We start from the raw sequence: 23,240 nt of genomic DNA, 5'->3' as shown, positions 1-23,240 counted from the left end.
CCTTTATATAGTTCTGAAAGATTACAAACCCCTGAATTCATGACTGGAGTAGATTTTTTTTTTTTTCTCTTTAGACTATGAATGGTAATATGCCCTTTTAAAGAGACATGATAGTTTATGATTTAGTAAGCATTCCACTGTATTTCTTCAGCTGCAAGCTTTGTAGAAGTGAAAATGACCTGTCGCCAGCTCATAGAAGACAACGGGAAAATGAAATGACTGATCAGGAGAGGTTATTTAACATGTAGGTCTTAAATCGGCCTGTGTTCAGTACAGTTGAAGCTAACACGATCAGAATCCTGCTCAGTACATCTTTGCTGGAAATAAGCACATCAGTTCGTGTGTGTCTTATAGGCTTCTCGCTTCCAGCTCTAATCTTTTAAGCGTGGTATTAAAATAATGATCTTGGGTGTTTTGTTTGTGTTTTGTTATCTCGTGCGTACAAGGCATCCTGGTGTATTAAGTCCTGTGGAGCAGTTAGGGCATGATTTATTGAGATTTAGTTTGGACCAAATTCTCCTTTCTCCCAGCTCTCTAGTTTTTTAACCCCTCTGGGAGAGAGTGTTCAATAGGGTTGCAGATCTTGCAATAGCTTCCTCGGTGTGTATTCAGAAAGGCAGAAACATAAGCTCTGTCAGAACTTGTACGGTGGCATGAGAAAAAAATTAAAGCGTTCCTGTGCAGTGGTGTTCAAGATACCACAGGCTTCCTTGAATTTTTTGAAGTAGGAAATAACTGTGGTAAGAGTGCGGTATTTAACTTATTAATAGTAAACATCGCTTGAACTCCATGGTACTGAAATTTTGGAGGGAGGGGAGGGATGACAAAGTTCCACCTAAATGGCTCTAATCTGAAGGCCAGTGACCAAGTCAGGGCAGCTGGTAGGTGCTGGTGTGAGTGAGAGCTGAGGAACCTGGTGGGTGGTGGCTGGAGAGCTGCTCAGGTGCAGGAGCAGCAGGACCTCTGTCAGCAGTGGTTCTATCTCCAGGTGTGTCTGGGGTGAGTTTGTAAAGGGAGAGCTGGGGAGGAAAGGGGAAAGCTGTTCTCCAAGAGGGGAACAGGGACCCTGCCTTTGGAAAAGGGGTAGAGCGGTTTGAATGCTTGGAAGTCTGGATTTTTGGGTGGCAGCAGAGGTGATGTCGGAGTTTGCCTGCTGAGGAGTAACTCAGTGGTGAAGGCAAGATCAGATCTGCTAGGAAACCTTTGTTTTTCAGGTTAAGTTGGCGAGAGAGGGACGTGTTGCAACTTAGTTATAACCACTTCTTCAGTTCTAGCCTTATCAGAAGCTGTTTCTTGCTGCTCTGGCTTTGTGATGCTGGTGTCAGAGGTAGGTTTTATGGATGCACCTGTCTGTATAGTTGCAGAAGTAGGTAATTACTAACGCTTGATGATTTGAACAAATTGATAATTTATTTCAAGTAACCAGGCTTCCTCCAGGAATTTGGATACATAAGCTACTGTGCTGCTGGTAAAGAAAGTACTGAAGAGTCAGATTTGCAAAACACCTCTCTCTTTAGCACACATATCTAGCTGCTTATTAGATAAACCCTGGCCAGCTGAAGAGCATGTATAATGCATGCATTAAAGCAGAGAACCCCTCCTGGCTGAGGGCTCTAAAACAGCCATCCTCTGACAACTGTGGAGAGGAGAGTACAAGCACAGCAGTGGCTTTTCTGTGTGTGAGGAGCAAGGTGGGTTGATCCAACTGCTGTGACGTGCTGTGGTAAAAATCTGGATTGTAGTCTCAGCTCTACAACCTTCCAGAGAGCAGGTCACTCTGTCTTCAGTGGCGCTGCGTTCTGAGCTCTGTTTTCAGTGTGGGTGAGCTGTCATTTTATTTGTTGCTGTTGGAGGGGTTGGCAGTGGAATGTTCCTTAGCTCACTTAACCGGGTTGGCCCTCGACAACAGTTCTCATGTTCAAAGGCTACAGGCTGTTCTTGAACGAGTGTCAGTTGCTGAGCTGGGCTTAGTGTTGGGAGTTGTGTTTGAGCAGCAGCACCATAACATCGGGTGGATTTTACTTTGGGTCCCCACCAAAGTGTTGAAAGTGTTTGTCTTTTCTGTGAATTTCTTTGAGTGGATAGATGGCATGCTGCATAATGCTGATGACCTAGAGAATAAAGTGTTCCTTCATGGTGAAGATCAATAACTGTGTTTTTTATCAGGAAAATGCCTTTTTTTTTTTTTTTTTTTACTTCTATGCTCAAAGTGCATATTTTAATTGTGTAGTTGTGTTATACTGGACAAACAAGTAGCCTGCTGCCCTTTGTTTGGTAAGGGGAGTGGATGAGGTTGTGGCAGCTGATAAGAGAGCCTGATAAACTGATTTTTCCAAGGGTAATGTGCAATTTCACATGCTGGAATCAGCAGTTGGGACATTTTGTGTAGATTAAGTAGTTTGAAGAATGACTGGCTGTAAAAACCTGACTGAAAGAATTTAGCCATAAGAAGTGTAAGAACTCTGATGCCACATCTGCATTCATGTTTGTGGCCATTTGAAGTGATGTTTTGTGCCTTTGCTACTTTGCCTGTATGCATTTTGGCTTCTTCTAGGGTAATGATGATTGAGCAGTGAGAGATTTAAATGTGTGTACCTGGACGGAGACATGGAAGTAAAGCACGGAAATGGCTTGGATTATTTCACAAACTTTGAAAATATTGGTCTTTTGTCTGTGCCTGTTTGAAAGCAGCATTTCCTCAAGTCTTTTCCAGGGGTTGTTTGATTTATACCCCCCAAATTTTCTGCCTCAGATGTATCCAAAGTAAAAAAAAAAAAAAAAAAAGTTAAAGATCCAATAATAATTTCAAGATAATTCTATGGGCCTGGGTTGAACAAATGAATTTGTGCAGATGAGGTTGTAAATTACAAGCTGCTTGGGTTTTGGAATAATTTTTACATGAGTGGATTATTCTTATGAATCTTGGCAGGTGCAGGTGCTGCTGAACTTATGTATTGCAAAAAGTGTTCCATGATCTAGGCTTTCAGTTCATTTCAACACTCGTGCAGAAAGGGGCTGTGGAAGGTGCGAAGGGTCAGACCGTCGGTGGTGTGTCTGTGCAAGCCTGGTGTGGCTCTGCCCAAGAGGAGGTCTGGTGTGAAGACAAAAGTAACGTCCATAACCATTCTTTACACTCTTAACATAAACATTCCTTTGTGGTAGCCTCCTGCAATTAGTAGAACTTGTTTGTACAGAGAACTATATTTAGTTTTCTTTGGGACAATTCGTGATCGCAGAGTGAATTTTACAGACACCTATAGAGTTGTGGTTGCTCTGTTCCGGGAGGCATGTGCCTTTGACCCTGCCTACTCTAACGTGGCTGTATTTAATAACATAATTCTCAAACAAGATACTCTGCTACGCTTGCATCGTTCCCTGGAGAGTGTGCGGGAGAGGAACGCCGTGACCCTGTCAGTCGTGTTGTTTCAATGTGCTCCTGAAGGTACTCAGTTCTGCAGCGAGGAGCACATCAGCAGAACCTACACGGAGCAGGAGTATGGGATTCTTTCACCCTCCTCCTGTGAAGGGGCAAGAAGATTAAGCTCCTGCAATCTCCAGGGGTCTGACCAAAGGGTGGTGCTTCATCTGGGATTGTCTTGTTACAGGCTCTCACTGTCAAGGCAGTCACTAAACTGGAGGGTAGAATTGCAGTAATTTTCTGTGTTTGAAAGAGATACCTGTGTTTGAGTCCCTCGAACTTAGTGCTTCACCAAATCCATGAGTTGTTACAGGTTTTCTCACTGAACTGAGCGTGTCAGGCTTTGACTTCAGGAAGAGTGTAAGAAAATCAAAGCTAATACAAGCTTGCATTCTGTGGTATAGAAACAGTTAAAGATCTCTGTTTTACTGAACTCTAGTGAATAACAGATGTCCTTCTGTTTATATGCATTGGGCAAGTTAATAGTATGTTGTATACAATCTTAAAATTCAAAAGAAAAGCAGGTTGAAGTTTTCCCCCTGCTCAGTAGGGGTGGGTAAAATTCACTTTGCTTCCTCCCCTCTTCCAATATTAAATTTTATTTTTAACCCCCCATTGCATACACTTTTCTTTAGAACTCTGAATAACTGAACTGTTAGATTCTTAGAGAAACAACAATGCTTTCCTATGTAAAAGTGCAAATTTTTACTTGAACTTGGAAATGAAATGTTAGGCTATTGTAATATGTTCAATAACTCATTCAGTCTGTACAGCAGAGCAAATGGTGATGTCTGGATGTTTGAAAATACAGCTTTTTTGGGGTTTGAATATCTTGAGGTTTCTGGGAAATAGTTTTGTTTGGATTACTTCCAATGAAGTTTCAAAAAACCTGAGTTGAAAGTGACTCTTCCTGCTTTCTGCTTTTTAAAATTATTATAAAGAATGGGATAGGAGGGCAAATGACAATCTGCTGACTTTTAAAGGTTCTCAGCATATAGATTTCACGGCCGCTCAAGTACCCAGTGGCAGAAAATGCTTACTTGCATCTTCCAAAACTGCCTTTGGAAAATTTGGCCCCTAATATATGGGAAGCAATCTGTCAGTAGCGTAATCACAAGTAATACTCTTTTAAGAAGCTGTAAGTACTAGTGTTTTATGGTCATCAAGCTAAACTTTAGTTTTAAGAATATCTTCTCATGTCCTGATATTTTTTGTTAATATTATATCTCTTGCTTGGTTTTTTTCTTATAAAGAATGGGATAGGAGGGCAAATGACAATCTGCTGACTTTTAAAGGTTCTCAGCATATAGATTTCACGGCCGCTCAAGTACCCAGTGGCAGAAAATGCTTACTTGCATCTTCCAAAACTGCCTTTGGAAAATTTGGCCCCTAATATATGGGAAGCAATCTGTCAGTAGCGTAATCACAAGTAATACTCTTTTAAGAAGCTGTAAGTACTAGTGTTTTATGGTCATCAAGCTAAACTTTAGTTTTAAGAATATCTTCTCATGTCCTGATATTTTTGTTAATATTAAATCTCTTGCTTGTTTTTATTTTTCTCTCTAAAGGCAGGTTGACACCGGTGAAAAATTCATAAGTAGCGAATGATTGACTAATAATTTAAAACAATATATACTAAATTGTAGTTCATTATATAGTCTAATCTTCAGTATTTTTTTGAATGTTTGTTTAGGATATATATTTGATCCCTAACCAGTGGGAATTGGCAGAAAATGCTTACTTGCATCTTCCAAAACTGCCTTTGGAAAATTTGGCCCCTAATATATGGGAAGCAATCTGTCAGTAGCGTAATCACAAGTAATACTCTTTTAAGAAGCTGTAAGTACTAGTGTTTTATGGTCATCAAGCTAAACTTTAGTTTTAAGAATATCTTCTCATGTCCTGATATTTTTGTTAATATTAAATCTCTTGCTTGTTTTTATTTTTCTCTCTAAAGGCAGGTTGACACCGGTGAAAAATTCATAAGTAGCGAATGATTGACTAATAATTTAAAACAATATATACTAAATTGTAGTTCATTATATAGTCTAATCTTCAGTATTTTTTTGAATGTTTGTTTAGGATATGTATTTGATCCCTAACCAGTGGGACTTGATTTTATTTTTTAAAAAAAGTATTTCTCATATTTAGTTCAAACAAACTTGGTAGCATCACTTGATTTTATTTTTTAAAAAAAGTATTTCTCGTATTTAATTCAAACAAACAAACAAACTTGGTAGCATCAAATTTGGCCCCTAATATATGGGAAGCAATCTGTCAGTAGCGTAATCACAAGTAATACTCTTTTAAGAAGCTGTAAGTACTAGTGTTTTATGGTCATCAAGCTAAACTTTAGTTTTAAGAATATCTTCTCATGTCCTGATATTTTTGTTAATATTAAATCTCTTGCTTGTTTTTATTTTTCTCTCTAAAGGCAGGTTGACACCGGTGAAAAATTCATAAGTAGCGAATGATTGACTAATAATTTAAAACAATATATACTAAATTGTAGTTCATTATATAGTCTAATCTTCAGTATTTTTTTGAATGTTTGTTTAGGATATGTATTTGATCCCTAACCAGTGGGACTTGATTTTATTTTTTAAAAAAAGTATTTCTCATATTTAGTTCAAACAAACTTGGTAGCATCACGGTGTCTGCTGAGGCAAAGCCATCTATGATTTGCGATCAATTACTTGATGTGCCCTTATAGCTGGGAATGTATTCACCTTGAAAAGGCCGTATCAGCCCTCTGAAATGTCCTGTTACATTAGGATTTACTTTGTTACCAAGCCTTGTGTGAGCTAGAACGCTCTCATGCCAGCCTTCTCAAAGCAATTAAGCTGGTTAAAAGATTTGGGGGTCTGATGTTCTGTTGTTTCGGAGTAAAGGGGAGAGGACAAAAAATTTTGGGACTGAGAAGATAAAAGTGCTGTTATGAAAATCAGCTAAGTTTTAGTTGTAGCTGGTGTAAAAAGCACAGAACTGGATTCTGTCAATGATGGAGATGTTACAAAAACTATAAACAGAAAAGAAATAAAATTGGTTGAATTTTGTCTAGCCAGTATGCTAAGTAAAAGAAAACCAACAATTTTTCAGTCTAAGATGATCTGGAAATTAAAGAAAATGAACAACTGTCAGCATGTAATTGTGATTTTTAAATCATAACGCTGAAGACGTGTGTTTAAATGTGTGTTCCTCCCACTTGGCCATGATAAAATGGCTCCGTTGTGTACAGGGAGACGTGGTTACGCTCTTACCTCATCACAGGCTGCGTGTACAGGTTGTTCTAATCTTAGGAATGTCAGCAAGATGTGATGTTTTAATTTAGCAACTTCACGATTTCAACAGAATTGTAGTAATTTAGAAATAGCTCCTTTAAAAGTCTCTTGCTCACATCAAAATCGTGTCGCTGCAGCTTTACAGAGCAGGATAAAGATTATGTAACTCTGCAAGTAAACCAGCCTGATTGTTAAGGATGAGAAAGCTTAGAAAGGATATACTTAGATGATGGATCTCTACCCGGGAAAAGCTGTCTTAATGCCTGTGTTCCTGATATCTTCTGTCATGTTTTGCTGCCTTTTTAAATATTTTTTTTGGTTAGCAAAATGTATGTAGACCCTCTTACAGAGGGTGCAACGGAATGTCTGAGCAGAGGGATCCTGTGTGTGTTCTTCTAATAGGCTGTGGTTTTCCTAAATGATTTGATAGGTTTTGAAATTGTTCCAGCGGCAGGAGTGCGGGGCTTTACCCTCTTTGTATTTTGTGTGTTTATGAGGAGGCTGGAGGCTTTTGCAGCTTTCTGTTACAGAAGCGTTTGTGTTGACAAAGCTCCGGGTCTGTCCTGCTGTTCATACAAAGAGCGTCCAGAAGTGATGATCCCATGCATTGTGACTGTATCTGGGCTGGCTGTAAACATTCCCCCCTTTGTCCTCAGGCCTGGGTACATGCGCGGTGTGATGTCATCTCGGCGTGTCACCTCTCACGGAGCAATGGCATTGGCTTCCCGGGCCCTTAGCTTGTGAGGGCTGCCCAAATCGCAGCACTGCGGCTTTTCCCTCTTGTCATGAATTTTTGCTTTTGCTTGTACAGAGCAGGAAAATGTCATGTTACAGCAGTTATGTAAAAAAAAAATTTCCAACACTTAATATGGGTGAAGCCTGTGCAGCTGAGCTAGATCATACAAAATCACTGCACGTCAGCTGGGGAGCAAAGGACCCAAAATAATTGGGTTTTTCGGCCACTAAGAATTAATAGTAAAGCACGTCAGCTGGGGAGCAAAGGACCCAAAATAATCGTTTGGGTTTTTTGGCCACTAAGAATTAATAGTACAATAACTGCTCTTTTAGGGTTTGTCTCTTTGTATTTGGAAAGCTTGTGTTCCTTACATGACAGAACAACTCGGATCCAGCTCTCCTCCCTATAGGATGCAGACGTGGAAGAAAAAGCTGGCTTAATTCTCTCCACAGACTTAGCTTGTGTGAAATTGAGGTTTTTTTGACCTTACAAACCACAAGCTTAGTTTTTCATTGCGTGCTATAGAATTACAAACTCATGAGCCTGTTTATATCTCAAGATCAGAATGTTTTAAGTTTGTGTGTGAATTCTGTATTTCAAAATATAGTGACTCATATCCGCGTGAAACTTAGCTGTTCCAAAAATATGGATTACTTAGATCTACAGAAACTTAGTGCCATTTATTTTTTTCAAGTTAAACAAACACATTTATTGGTAAGTCTGAAGAATTAAAGTGTTCCAACAAAGTGAAAGTTTGATTGAACACGCATTTTAATCTGTTGTGGGAAAAGTTGGAATGTGCAATTTAATATGCATATTCCAGCAGTCTAAAATTTGAAATATTTTCTGATGCAAATGAGTGAATATGCTCGCACAGGGTTTAAGAAAAGCTGTTCTGATAAATGCATTGTTCCCATTCATGCCTCAAAAGCTAAAGCAGACAAAAAATGTGAATATCTAGTCATTTTTAGGGTATAGTAATAATAGTAATAGATTTGTGCTATACAGTAATAATGCAGGCAGTATCAAATCCCAGTGTGTTTTCTCACATACAGCAGAACTTGCTTTTGTTGCAAAAAATGGCAGAAGTTGGAATGAGAGCAAAGAATGAGGAAGGAGTGTCATTCAGTGCAGAAACATCAGCACATTCAAGCGGATGCTGTAATGTAGTTAAACGCTTGGTGGGATTGCTTGGTCATCACATCTGCACTATCCGTCATGTCCCCGTCTGACGGAGGGTTTCCTTCAAGTTTTTTGGAGGAGATTTTTGTATAGCTCCCCCAGACTGGGATAGATACTGATTGTGACCAACAAATGTCCTACTGTGGGTTGGTTCATTTAATCCTTCTGGTAGAGGAAAGAGAAACAGAATTGTCAGGAAAAAAAAAAAAAGAATATAGCCAGTGAAGAGTTGAGCTTCATTCTGCAAGCAGTCTGCAGATTCCAGATGTGGCTTAGAAGAGTGGACTGACAGGTGTTTTATCTTCTATAAATCATTGCATTTAATAGACTTGCTTCGACCTGGACTACCATAATTAACAAATGCTTAAAAAACCAAGCCAAAAATACCTGTTAGGAGAATGCGCATACACAGTCCAAATGTTGACTGTATCTGGAGAATATTTTTATTCTAATGAGTCTGAGGATTTTAAGAAGCAGATGGCTCTGTGAATCTTGGACGGGATTTTACTTGTTCTTTGTATTTTCTGGTGGGAATGCTGGTGTCATCTGAAGGCTGTGTTTACCCTATTGCCTTTCTCTTAACTTAAAGAGCTGGCAAGAGAAGTTGAGGTCTCAAAAATAGCTGGTTCAAACGAGTCTTCAGGCAGCAGGGCCACGGTTAGTGAAGTCTCCTTTGTGATGTTCCCAGTGTGCAGGGTGAAAGTCTTGAGGTAAGAATTGCACTGTCGCAGAAGACTTGACAGGCACGTTGCATGCTATTAAAAATGAGAGAGATGTTAGCAGTACAAAACCTGGAGTATCTTTCATGAAGTGTGGCTCCTAAAGTGGCTCAGGCACTTTAGCTAGAAGGTCAGGTAGGAATTAAGCTTCATGTTATTAAAAGCCAATTCTAACATGCTTGTATTTTTCTCCAGTTTTCAAATGGATAGTGTTCTGCATTCTAACAGAACAAGTACCTTTGAAATGACAGGAGCTACGTTAAGTTAGGAAGGTCTGAGTTTTTCTTTCACACCATGAGAGCTTGCTAAGGCTAAGTTTGCTTGGGAATCGCTGAAGACCAGCCAGTAACACTGACAGATAGGTGTGATGTCTTCTTTCTGTGAAGCTGCTTGCTGCTGTCTTGAAAACTCTGAAGCAAGAAATACACACTCAAGAAAGAGTGTAAATATGTAAGTGTAGTGCTTATTTTGGAGTCACCTGTTAAAGTCATGGTAGGAACCTCGATGCTGTAAGCGTTGAAGAATGAAGCATGATTTGTTGTTTCTGGAATGAGAGATGCGGAATTTTTCCTTTTAAACTGCAGTGAGGGAAATGAATGAAAATTCCCTCATGTTATTTTGTAACACCTGAGGATATGAAGATAATATCTGGGTGATAAAACTGAGGTTCAGCAATTTGTCCTTAGCTACTAGAATTTGATTGAACGGGTGATAAGTGGAGAATGCCTTGAATAACTAAAACAAAACAAAACAAAAAAAAAGTCCAGATAAGTCAATGGTATGAAGAAACACTTACTGTTGGGTTGGAAGCTACATGGTTTCCTCCATCCTCACAATGTTACCAAGCCTGTGTTAGGGAAAAAATGGAAATTCTTTTTGAAACATCTAAACAAGAGGCAAAGAACTTCTGTTTTCCTTTCTGTAGCAAGAGTTTTTCTAGCAGCTTTTGCAGGGCTGCGTGCTGTGGCAGCTTAGTGACGGAAAAATCACTTGTCATGGATTGTATGAGGGGTTGGGGGTCACATCTGCTCCGTATGGTGTATGTGGCTTGTTCTGGAAAATTGAGTACACTTCTAATCCTGTGAACCCATTTGATCTCACTGTCACTGGGATGTGTTGGCACCTGCTTAACAACTGTAGGACTCTATTGATGGAAGACAGTTACTCTGTAAGCTTTCTTAATATATTGTTTGAGAAATATTTCAGCAGTGGAACGTTCTGTATGAGCCTTGATGGTACAAAGATAAAACTACAGATTTTTGGCATCATGATCTGCCTGTTAGGTCAAATCTTCTGCCTTGGAGGCGAAGTTCTGTTGCTTCAGTCTGAGGGCCAGTGCTAGAACAGTTTGAATAATCCTCTTTGAGGAAGAAATCTAAAGAATTCCAGCCTTAGTTGCTTTCACAGCTTTTATTTGGAAGAATCTCTTTTTTTATGAAAAATCGGCATCAATATAGTCTTATTCTTTGACATGTACTGCTTGTGATTTCAAGTTTTTGGTAATCACCTGTACTACATTTCTAAATTTCTCCCTCCTGCTCCACTCGCCTCCGGGGTTTTAAACTTTTCAGCACTGTTTCTTATCTATGTCCATCATCTGCTCAAGATGAAAATAGGGTGAAACACTAGAAGAACCAGTTGGCTGAATTTCTTTCAACTTCTCTTGCATTGCCTAAAAATGTTGTGTTAAAAGCTTCTATCTTACCTGACTTTAGAGTAAGATAAAAGGTAATATTAATACTATGTTGTGAAATTTTGGGTGTGAACGAGTTTTAAAAGCTTTATGGGTTTTTTTTTTTGTTTGTTTATTTGTTGAGTCTTTAATGTTGTGTTTTGTGTTTTTTTTTTTTTAACAGGAGTCTTACCCCTCTTCATCACCAATATGGTTTGTAGAATCAGATGACCCAAACCTGACTTCAGTCTTAGAGCGTTTAGAAGATATTAAGAAGAGCAATACTTTGGTGAGCAAGTGTTTTGTTTGTTTTTTAGGTGTTTGGGGTGTTTATTTAGCTTTGTCACATTAACAAAAAGTTACATTAGTTGGGATTATTTGAGGGTTTTGTAAACACAAGTGTCTCTTCTAAAAACGTATGAAACCAAAGTAGTCTGAAAGATTTGGGGTAAGGAGTAGAAGATGATTTAAATGATTGATCTTTAAAAAAGTTAAATTTCAGCCCCAATATTTGCACAGTTTAAGGTTTTCTGAAAATAATTGAATGGTGAAATGCATGAGAACTTAAAACTACTGAATTGAACAGCTCTTCTAGTGTTTTCTTTGCACAGAGATCAATTATGGAGGGAAAGGCTTTGTGTTCTTGAGAATGTATATTCTCCAAAACATGGCTGTAATGGTAGCTAACACAAAGAATTCCTAATGTCAGTAAAGACGACTTGACCAGACAGCTTCTGGTTCATCAGAATGTTCCTTAGATAGTGATAAGTTTGAACGCTGTTATGATTTTGGATGATTGCTTTTTAAAGAAAATGTTTGCACAGATTCTAATGGTAGCTTTGAATTTCAGAAAACTATCAGGCGTTATATCTTCCTTAAAAAGCTTTTTGATGTAGTGATAGGAGCTGTGTGAGTGCATATACACATATAAAAAAATTAGCTTCCCATTATTGAATTCTGTTCAAGTGTCCTTGAGTATTACTTGGGCAAAAATTTCAGTACAAATGTACTTTGTTCCACAAAGAGCACTAGTGCAACCTACTAACACATTCAGTGATTGAGTGTGTTTTTTCCTCTCCAAACTGAGCTTTATGGATATTAAATAGCCCTTACAGATGATATTTATTAACAGATTATTTTAACATTTTTTGTTTATTTTTGCATAAGGAATGCATGTGTGCACATGATGCATACAAAGCAAATCAATCTGCAGAATACTGCTTCTTGCATGGAATATGTGCTGGCCTTAGTGTGTGCCTTGGTTTTTTGAAAACTTGGGAATGTGTTTTCTTATGAAATCACTTACCTGTAATGTTTATTGGGATAATGTTAATCAAGCATATTTGACCTTAAATAAGGATGTGTAACTTTCTTTTTCTAAAGAATATTTCAGACACATTTGACTTCTGTCAGAAATAATCCGAAAACTAACACACAAATCAACATTTTTCTTCAATGCACTTTTCAAAAGGCTCACCAGCTTGAATCTGGTGTGAACTAGTGGCTTCAGACTACAGTTTTTAAACAAGATATTTGCTATGTTTAACTACCTTCAGGTTTGCTTGCAATAGGGTAGAAAGCTTTATTGCAAACATGCCATAGGACTTACTGTGCTGAATTACATGTGCACATAGATTGCCTATGTACGTTGTAAGAAAACAGCTCCTGATATCAAGATGGTACTTGCCCATGTAAAAGCTGGTGGGTTGATGTAATAGACACCTGTGGATGGCCCATTGGTTTCTCAGGAATCCACCCCACACCGTGTTACGCCAAGATGAAGACAGATGGGAGTGGTTGAAGAGAGACAAATACTTAGACTACAAAATCTGACTTCTTTGTTTTGCTCAAAAGGCTTGGCTTTGTGTGTTTGGGGTTTGTTTTTTCTCCCTACAGTTTTTCCTCTTGCAACTCACTTGCACCAGCACCTGTGAAGGGGAGGAACTCACACTCAGGCTCCTTGGAGAAGGGTAGGAAGGGATAAGAAACCTGTAGAGATCCAGAGGCTTCTGATTTATCACATTATCTCCTAAAAACTTGGTTAAATTTAGACTCCTAGAATGTTTCAAACCATTTTTCATTTAATTTATTGTGTCTAAAGGATGGTTTCTGCTTTGTTGCTCTAAACTCATTAAGTTATTGAAACAGTCAAATTTTGAATGGGAAATTGCATTGGACTCTTCCAGGAGCTGAACTGAGTGCAGCGAGCGTGTGCTAAAAGCACTGCTAGCACAGGTTCCAGTCCGCAGATAAAGGGGCTACAGAATCCTCTCTGACCCCTACTGTCTCCTGAATTCCCTTTCAGATCCTGTGCATCAGTGCTGGTAGCTGAAACTGCCAGCTGCCTTCTAGTGGTTGTGCCATGCAAAGGAGAAATCCTACCTCAGTTTTACTGTTCTGTTTAATATAAGGGAAGCTATAGTTGTGCATCTAAAGTCTCAGACTTTAGTACGTGGGTTATTAAATATAACTATACATGATTCGGAGATTTTCTTTTGAAAGGAAATAGTGAAATGGACTTAAATTCTGATGGGCAGCTTCAATCCTCACACTATTCAAACCTTGACGGCTTAAACTTGCATGGAAGACTTCAAAAGTATAGAATTCCTGGCATATAAGTATGCGTACAACTTAGGTAAGCTGCTGTCCCTAAGCACCCTGCTTCTGTGTTAAGAATGTAGATTTGATTTCACATGATTGCATTTCAGGAAAGAATGCTGGCTCTTGCAAACTACCAATGCGGCAGCAACTAATAATGTATCGTAGAGACAAAATGCAGGAAGAAGTTTTGCTTTACTTCCTGAAAACTGCCCAAAGCTGCAGACTGTACGTGAGGCCAGTTACTGTCACAGACTAACTGGCAGCTGAGTAGTGGCCACACTCCACATGACAGTTATTTCTTCCCTCTGTTTCCTCTTGTGTCCTTCTTCAGCAGTTTCCTTCAGTGGTAGGCTAAGGTGTATTGATTTATTTATGTATAGATATAGATCCTCTGTGTGTGTACATATATAGAAACAGGTAGGAAAAATAAGTGTGTGTATACTTACACCATACTACATCAGTCCATGTTCCTTGGTAATTAGAAAACAACGAGCTTCTTAGTGAACCCAGCAGTATATTAATATCATTAAAGGTTATCCTGAAATTATTAATGCTTTCATACTGCATTAGAAAGATTTCTTCATGTATAAAAAGGCCTTCTAATGTAGGATAGGTTTCCAGAAACAGTTCTAAACTGTTTTCAGGTTTGTAAGATGTTAACAAGGGAAACAAAAATTGTTTGAGTTGGTTTTGTGTTCTAAACCAGCATTATGGTGTCCATAAGAACTACCAACTTCTCAGAACTGAAGCATTAGAAGTTATATTATAGATGTATATATTATTTTTATATTTTGTTGTTGGTCTTATATTAATTATAATCAATATAATTAACTTATAAATTTGTCACTGTATCTGGTCACTTGAGCATTTACCTTATGCAGGCTATTTACATTGCTCCTTTAATACCCTGTGGGTTATTCATTCTAGTTGCTGTTCAGTTTCTGCTTTAGGCAGTTTGTATTCCAGGGAAACTATTAGTGTACTGATACTTTTCCTCAGTAGCAGCAAAGAGTGTGTGTTAAGCATTTGTTTTACATTAGCCAAGCATGTGAAGTTAGCCTGGAAATACATTTAAATTATTAATACATGGCAGAAATCTGCTCTCCCTTTTGGTATAGTCTGTTCATGTACTCTCAATACATACCAAATCATGCTAGGCCCTGCTTAGAGCAGGGGTGGGTCAGATGGCTTCCAGACGTGCCTTTCAGCCCATCAGATCCTATGGTTTTTCATACATATGAGCAGAGCAGTAGGGATAGTGGTGATGGTGACCTGTGGCAGAAGGATCAAGGGTATGAAATGAACTCCTGTGGAGGAAAAACACAGCAATAAGGACAAAGGCTTGTAAAGGTGGGGTCAGCTTCTCACTCTGCCACCACCTTTGCAGATTGTAGAGACTGACATCAAGTAAAACAGCTTAGCTGTAGAAAAGAAACTGCAGTTTGACAGTTGCGTGAAGCTCGCCCTGAAGCACAAACTGCTGCCAAGGAAGGGTCCCTGCTCTCAGCTGCAAATTCCTGCCCCCCCCTTTATGGTGAAATTGTTGCTTCTGTGCTGAAGCACATCAGGAATTGATCTGCCTTGAAGCTTGTAAGTTGCTGGGTGGTTGTGTGATCTCTGGTGCTGGTGCAAATGTGCTGCTGGAGACAAGGAGACACCTCTCCAGGCACAGCCACGGTGTAATTTGGTCCAGGTTGTGCCAGCAGCTTGTTGCTTTGAGAGCACCTGTGAACCTCGCAGTGGTGCTGTGTTCAGAAGGAAGTGAGAGAAGCTTACAATGTATTAGGTCCTGGTCCCAAAGATTCCTCCCAAATTTGAATCCAGGTGACAGGACTTGTCGTGGAGATGATGGGGAATGGGGTAAGCAGGGCAGGTAGCAGTTCTTAACTCTCTCCCCAGCCCTTACTGTCTCTTTTTGAAGAGACACATCTAATACTGTGTTCATCTGCTTTTCCAAGCTTTGGACCAGCCAAGCACTGGTGGTGGTCTTTCCCCACCATTTAAATTTTTTATATGCTTCACAACAGATGTAAACAAATTAATGGCTTGCCTAGCTTTACGTGGCTGGCTGAGAGAAATCACAGTTCCTGAAAAGTTACGGTTTATAGTCCAGCTCTCCATGAAGAAGTGTTGTTTGTGCAGAGAAAAACTTTCTTAACAAAATGTGTAGCAGTGCAACTTTAAGCATCTTACACGTACTGAGAATAATAATTCTAAGACCTGTGGTTCTGTCTAACAGCTAACTTTTTGATTGATTAACCTGCTTTCTGCTTGTTAAAGATTTCCTGACGTTTCAGACACCCAGGAAGTTTCAAACAGGTGTAGAGTCTTAACACTGATGAGAAATGTGATTTTTACAGACAGCTTCTGGCAACATAAAAGTATCACATCTCATGTATATACTCACAAGAAATGTGTTGCTGATACACCAGTTCTTTTGGTGTCATCTGCTTTATTTTTGAGTTAAGGATGACAGGAATGATGCAGAAACATCACACCATGTTTGTTAGGAGAGAACTTCGTAATTCTTGTAGTGCAGCCTGGTACGGCAGTCCATGGCCTCTGATGAATAAATAACATTCCTATTAAACAGGAACATTGAGAAGGGAAAAGCACTGAAACTTTCAGATAGCATGTGGGCAACATTTGCTTACCACTGCTAGTGATTTGGGCTTGGAAATGAGTTCTTAACCCTGGAGAGGCTGAATTTTCACTTGCTGTAGGATAAGGTAAGAGTGTTTAGGCTGACTAATAGCAAGGCTTTAGACGTGTAGAACATTTTGGAGTGACTAAATTTTTTTTGGATACCCTAATTTATTGTATATTTTAAGAAATACAATATTCAAACACCAAATAGTGTTGTAGAAGTATTGTTCTTTCAGGATAATACAGTCTATGCTGTACCTTGGCTGAGGCCACGTTGCCTGCGTCTCCCTCCTTTATGGAGTGATACTTAAAGGGCAGTGGAGGTTGTCGCTCCAAGTGTCACTGCTGAGGGATGTGTGTACAGAAAGGCTGGTTTGCTCGCTGCTTTCTACATGACAAACTTCCCTTGGTATCTGGAAGAAAAGTCCATAAATAGATGTATAATTTTTGCAAGCTTCATCTAGGTTATTATTATGCAAATAACAAAGTGTTAACCATTTTGCAAACACTCTACAGTCCTTTCTTTGTTTTTCTGGTGTAACTATGCAAAGACCTGGAAAAGTTAGGAGATGCAGTAGTACAGTCTTCAGTGGTCTTGGCCTTAACTAGGAACCTGAGGCTGCCTAGAGAAGGTTAACAGCTATGGAAATCCACTTAATTAGCATGGTGATCAAGAAGCAAACCAAATGTTTCTCTGTTTCTGCAGAAGTAAATGTTTTCTGGATAGCATTGAGGTGAGTGAAAGGTGTTCCATATTTTGCAGTTAACAGAACGCAGTCAATGTAAGGCTGAAAGTTGGAAAAAGAAATGAGTGATAGTAACAGATTGTGCCTCAACCTGATACCAGATACGACACGCAGACTGCTTGGGCTCCAGCTTGGAGACTGGCTGGTTTCTCTGCCTTGTACAGTGTTTGTCTTTCTTCTGGTGCCTCACTGGTGTGACCTAGAAGGGGATTCAGGTTGTGGAAAATCAGACTGTTCCTCATTGTTTTCTTGAAGATGTGGTTCTTTAACTTCCAGAACTGGAATGGGCCATCTTGTCTCATGGAATATGATCATTTGATTAGTCCCTAGTGATCTGTGGCTGAGACACCTATGCCTGGAATGGATGATGCTGCCAGAGCAGATTTTTCTTTTGCTCGTGACTTCCTTACCTTGACACGAGGAGATGAACGGGAGCCATCTTTAACTTGCCATGTCCTTGGTTTCCCATTGTAGGGATTTTATTACAATGACTACTGCAAAAAGAGGGGTCTTTAAGATTTATTCCAGTGTGTGCAGATTTAAATGCTGTACAGTCACTGAAAGTTCAGTACCAACAGTGAAGAAAATTCAAAGTGTATTGTTCTGTGCTTTGGTTTGAACAGATGTTTCCATGTTTTCTTTTTTTGTAGCTTCTTCAACAGCTGAAGCGATTAATATGTGACCTCTGCAGATTATATAATCTTCCTCAGCATCCAGATGTTGAAATGTTAGATCAGCCGTTACCAGCTGGACAGGTAAATTAAAAAGCTGTGGACACCTCCTTATGGCAATGAAGGAGTTGATTTTTCGTCTCCAAGAAACAAGATGTTGGGAAGGAGTAAACCTTGTGTAAGCCAGAACTGAGATATGAAGCTGTTGCTTTATGGTGTCCTCAATCTGAGTTTTGTTTGCAGAATCCATTTAATAATGGTGTTGATAATATTTCACAATTTCCTTTGGAGTGTCAGTACCATTGAAAGGTGTGTATGTGATACCAGTGCTATCGGTTTAATTCTCTTCTAAATACTGCTCGAGCCAATCACTGTGTATTCCTAGTGCTTCCAAAACATACTTTTTTCTGAAATGTAAATGTGATTTAACACTGTTTGCTTTTTCTTGAAGAGTGTATGTTTTACAGTCTGCACTTGTACGAACTACTATTGATGTTTTCCTTCCTCTTCAATCCCTTGCAGAGACATGGGATATCAGGACCATATGCTACTTTGGGTAGGGAGTGTCTGAGGTGCCTCATTTACTTTTTGTGCTTTTGACAAATTAAGAGCTGTGAAGGGCTGTGAAATGTTCTGGTTAACTAAAATGTTTTGAATTGTACTGAAAACAGAACTGGTAACTGTCAGTAACTGTTCTTTTCTTTTGTATTTTTAATAAGATTATGATATCTTCTTTTGCTTATACATGTTAAGATGACATGATTTCTAAAAACTCCTGTAGCGTAACAGATGGTTTTCCTGTGGTGACAGTACTATAGTAATGACAAATAACTTGCTTAATTTTGGTCATGTGCCAAATTGTAATCCTATAGGTCTTGTCTCAGCCACCCACGTAGCAGTGCAACTGTAAGGCAATAGGCCTGTAATATTAGGAAGTAGCTTCGTTGAAGAGGCTTACTTATGCCCAGAAACTCAAAAACAAGCTTATGGAATGTTTCTTAGCCAGAAATGTCAGATAATTTGCAAGTTAAATAAGAGTGGCCTTAGTAAGTTGGACCAGAGATCCATCTAGTCCCCTGCATTGCCTAAGCAGTGGCGTTCCTTCTTTGCTGAAGGAAGAGTAAGCGGAGCACAGGCGTATCGGAACACTCCTGAGTGTTCCTGCAGCTCAGGCTTCCTGAGCTGGAAGCAGTATCCTGAAATGGAAAGCCATGAAAAATGTACTTAATGTATTGGTTTAGTATTTTATCAAATAATCTGTTAACAATGGCTATATGATGATAGGAGTTGTTGCATAACAGTTCTAGGTATTGAGACAAAAATCCATTAAGTTTTAGAGGTCTAAAATTTGGGTTTTTTTCTTTTTAGAGGTTTAGCATGTGTACGGATTCTAATCAGAGCCATGACCTGATTTCATGGTTAAGAGATCATGAGTTATAACCCGCTTGACTTGTTTATTACATTTGTCCCTGCTCTCAGAATAGGATATCCTTATCTGAATCTTAAGTTTCCACTTAAAACTTAATGTGAAATTAGTTGTGACACTCTGTTTACCTTTGCTTCATGCAGAAGTCTCTTTGCAGTCATACTCCAGGAGAGGATCTTTGTGTATCTTTCCTGTTAAACTTCAGTCCTTTGCAGACTTTGATAGGTGTAACTTTTGTATATATGACTTTGATAGTAGACTTCCTGTTTTTGAAAGAAAGGAACAAATGCACAATTTATGCAGAAACCTCATTGTTGTGTTGCAGAATGGAACGACAGAAGAAGTTACATCAGAAGAGGAGGAAGAAGAAGATATGGGTGAAGTATGTGAAGACTGTTATCCTAGCCTAGTAGAATTCTGGCATCTTGCTCTGCAGTGGCTGGCTAATTATTAAGCCAAACTGTAAAATGTGACCTTCCTAGAGTTCAACAGAAAAGATAATTAAAAATTCGGATGTTTACCTTAATGTCAGCTTTCACTTCAACCACCAAAACTAGTGAAATTTTCTTCTTAAACCTAGATCTCAGCTGTGAGGTACTTGGATACAGAGAATTGGACATCTGTTTGTGCTTTAGTCAAACAATACGTAACATTGTGTGCCAAATCAGTAAGTTTGCATTGTTAACTCCTATTTCAAGCAGCATATGAACTGGCTCTGATACAGTTGAAAGTGCCTCCCAAATTGAAGCAGGCTGGCTAAGAGTCTGATTTATTAAACAGGTGAGCTAGTTTTTAACTATAATACCTTGAAGGAAATGGAAAGACATCCAAAACGGACACGCTAAACTTTAAGGGGTTTATGTCAGTGTCTGGTGATGCATGGCTTTTAATGAGCTTTTTACTGTGTGAGAACCTTTCAATTACTTCTACAACAGGTTAGAATAGCTCCAAGATGCTTGCTTTTTAAACCCCTAGAAATAGCCTTATTATAGGAGAACTGTTCTGACTGCTTCAGATTTAAATTTTTAATGAAGAAGGTGTGTAGTAAGAATGAGCAACTCATTCTTTGAATAGACTAGAAAGTCTTCCTTTAGAGAAGAGCTCACTGTTACCCATGTTCTGGAATTAATTTGAAGTAGCCTCTTTTACACCATATTTAGCCTGATCCAAACCACAATTGTTAGAGCCAGAGTTTCTGTAAAGTTAGTGTATGTGCTCCCATATTCTGCTTTTGTTGCTTGCAGACTTGTAAATAGCCTTTTGCACTCTGTTTGGGTTACTTTAGACAAAAATTTGTCATGTCTGTCATTATTTATAAGCTACCAGGTGGCATTGTGTGTGGCACATATCTTCAACTTGTAACCTGGTCCAATTTCAAAATTGAAAAGCAGTTTATGGTTCATAGGGCTCTGTTGCTCTTCTGAGAAACAGGAGCATTTTAAAGAATATTCAGTCTAAAATCTGTTACAGCTGGTGGAAACAGTGTTTTAAAAGGCACCAGATAGGTACATTCCTTACTATATAAGACATCCTTGAATTTGCATTTATGGCCAGGTTTTCCTGCCATGCAAACAGATGGTGCATAAAGAGTAGCCATAGGTGTGGAGGAGTACAGCATGTTGGAGCACATTTGATAGTTGTGTGCTTGTATCTTGCTGCTGTGGCTGCTGCAGTGCTTTCTTTTTCACCTCAAGGTATTTACATCCTTGCCCTCCACTCCACAAATAGCGCTTGAATCACCTTACAGGCAGTTGTCTTAAGTTCAGAGGGCTCCTCTGCAACAGGATAACCCCGTCTCAGAATACAGAGGGGACGATTAGTGAGAGTCTTAGTCTAGATCTCAGAACTGAAAATGTTGGCTTGTGTGACCAGAATACTTGACCGCATAATTTTGTCTCATATCCTAATTCTAAAATTGCTGCATCTAAGCTTCAGCTGAAATGTTCACCTTGAATAAAGTACATGCAGCTTTCTAATATTTAACTTTCTTGAAGGGTTGCTGTAGCTCTGCCAGATATGTTAATCATTGTTTGCCAGAAGTGTAATATAGCTGGGATTGTAATTGAGAAGAGTCTGCTTTTAGAAGCATCTTGGAGACACCCTACCTTTGCGTGCTTTCGGATTCTCAAGCCCTGTTCAAAATGCCTTAACTTCCTCTTTTCTACCTATTTAAATGGGCTAATTCACTACAATCAACGTCTTGCAAAAGTTTTATTGTGCTTGTTTCTGTGACCAGAAACACGTTGTGAATTTGGGTCTCATTTGTATTGTGAAGGCTTCCTAGACTTCCAGTGAATACTGTTGGCTGAGAGAGTGAAATGAGAGCAAAATGGAAATGGTATCCAACAGTCACTAATACATAGTGCTGTGCAGTATGTGACTGTATTCCTAAATGCACTTGGAGAGGGTTTCATTGAACAAGGAGCATAGTTAAGTTATTTACAGGGAATTTTCCTCTATCCTGCAGGACATTGAAGATCTGGATCACTATGATATGAAGGAGGAGGAACCAGTTGACGGGAAGAAATCTGAGGATGAAGGCATTGAAAAAGAGAACCTTGCAATCTTAGAAAAAATCAGAAAAAATCAAAGGCAAGATCACTTAAATGTGAGTTAATGATTTATGTTTCTTCTTTGCTTTTAAAATAGAAATTATTTTCAGCAAATAAAACCTCTTGCTATGCAGGTAGATGTAAATTAACCTGTAGGTGACTTCCAGCCATATATAGGACAAACGTTATGGGACCTAAATAGCTCTTTTTGGACAAGTTTGAATAGGCCAGGTAAGATTCCAAGGTCATTTAGTAAATGGGCTCATCTTTCATCAGAATCTTTGGCACAGAAATTTAGTTGTCAGTCCACATGCCACAGAGGTACAAAAACTACTTAAAGCACTCTTATTCAGCCTGGGAGAACGCTATAATAATTTATTTTGTCATTTTGTTATACCCCAAGCTGGGTTGGGGTATTCTTGGTGTTTTGAACGAAGAAGCACCTGTTTTTCACTAGAGTCAGCTCTTACATACAAATCCAGGTTTCACAGTTTTAATGATACTTAACTACTTGTCTGATTTTCAGAGGTATCTATTTGGTTGTCCCTCTGTCTCTTGCTTGATGTCTTTGTTACAAACAGTAGTCCTTGCAGAATCAACAGAAAACATCTAGCTTTTAAGCATGGTTTCTCTTGCTGAGCTCTTATTTTAATAACGCAGAAAGCCATATGTAAAACTGACTGCGTTAAAAGTCATGGGTGACTTAACATACTTAGTAAACCCAGGAATTTGTGCTTTAAATCCATTTTATGCGTGAGTTTGTTTTTCAGTAATATCTACACTGCTTGGAAATTACTGAGAATTTTTTTTTTTTTGCCAGACATAAAGCAAGGGGCCTTCAGCATCTCTGCAGCTTTATCATCAGTTTTCTGAGTGATCCTGCCAGCAGGCAGTTGTAAAAAAGAACTGTTCTCCAGAGGCTTAGAAATGTTTTGTCACAAGTGCCAGGTTGCAGAGAAGCTTCTACTTCTCAAAGGTGCATGTAGGAGGGAATGGTGATGTCATACAACTTTAATTTTATTTAGTCTGACTTCCAAAGAAATCAAAACTTGTTTCAACATAGGCTTAAAATGTGCAATGCATGAAATTCAGTATTTCTGTTCAGACCAATTTCAACCAAAGGTAAAAGTTCTAAAACTTTCATAAGTCACCTGTACAGAAAGAAGGTGCTTAAGTTGGTGCCCTCTACTGTGTGAGCTCATAAGTTTTTATATGCTGTTTTTATATGCTGTCTACATGTCAGCAGACATGTAGATCATGTCCAGACACAAGATGTGCTATTTCTCATTAAGCTAATAGTTGAGGATGTGAGCAGTAGTTAGGTACTGGGGGGGGACCTGTAAGTACTTACGGAAGGAATAAGATTTACCATCGGTGTGTAGGGAACACCTGGATTTTTGCCCAAAGAACCAGCTTTCTTCTAGTTCTTATACTTGATGATTTTTTTCCAGTAAATATTTTCTAAAAAGCCTAAATGGTGCTTAAAAATGATACTAGGTTCAAGAAAATTGCTGTTGTAAGCCTATTTTGATTTGTAGCAAGAACTATGTAGATTGAAAGTGCTTGGCACTAGCCAAGCCAACCCACTTT

The 23,240-nt window shown here is 38.9% G+C and overlaps 1 protein-coding gene across 1 annotated transcript in view; it reads left to right on the top strand.

Moving 5' to 3' along the window:
* The window catches only part of UBE2Q2 (ubiquitin conjugating enzyme E2Q family member 2), a 54,265-nt gene that overhangs the window by 9,140 nt on the left and 21,885 nt on the right, over positions 1-23,240 (top strand). The window contains exons 3-6 of the mRNA XM_014944291.1: positions 11,193-11,297; positions 17,652-17,756; positions 19,424-19,480; positions 21,566-21,706. Of these exons, the coding sequence (XP_014799777.1) occupies positions 11,193-11,297; positions 17,652-17,756; positions 19,424-19,480; positions 21,566-21,706 (408 nt within the window). The remainder of the gene's footprint in view (positions 1-11,192; positions 11,298-17,651; positions 17,757-19,423; positions 19,481-21,565; positions 21,707-23,240) is intronic.

This window comes from Calidris pugnax, unplaced genomic scaffold (assembly GCF_001431845.1).
Source record: "Calidris pugnax isolate Ruff unplaced genomic scaffold, ASM143184v1 scaffold70, whole genome shotgun sequence".
NCBI classification, from domain to species: Eukaryota; Metazoa; Chordata; class Aves; order Charadriiformes; family Scolopacidae; genus Calidris; species Calidris pugnax.
The sequence above is the reverse complement of the archived record's forward strand: the minus strand, read 5'-3'. Positions and strand labels throughout refer to the sequence as shown.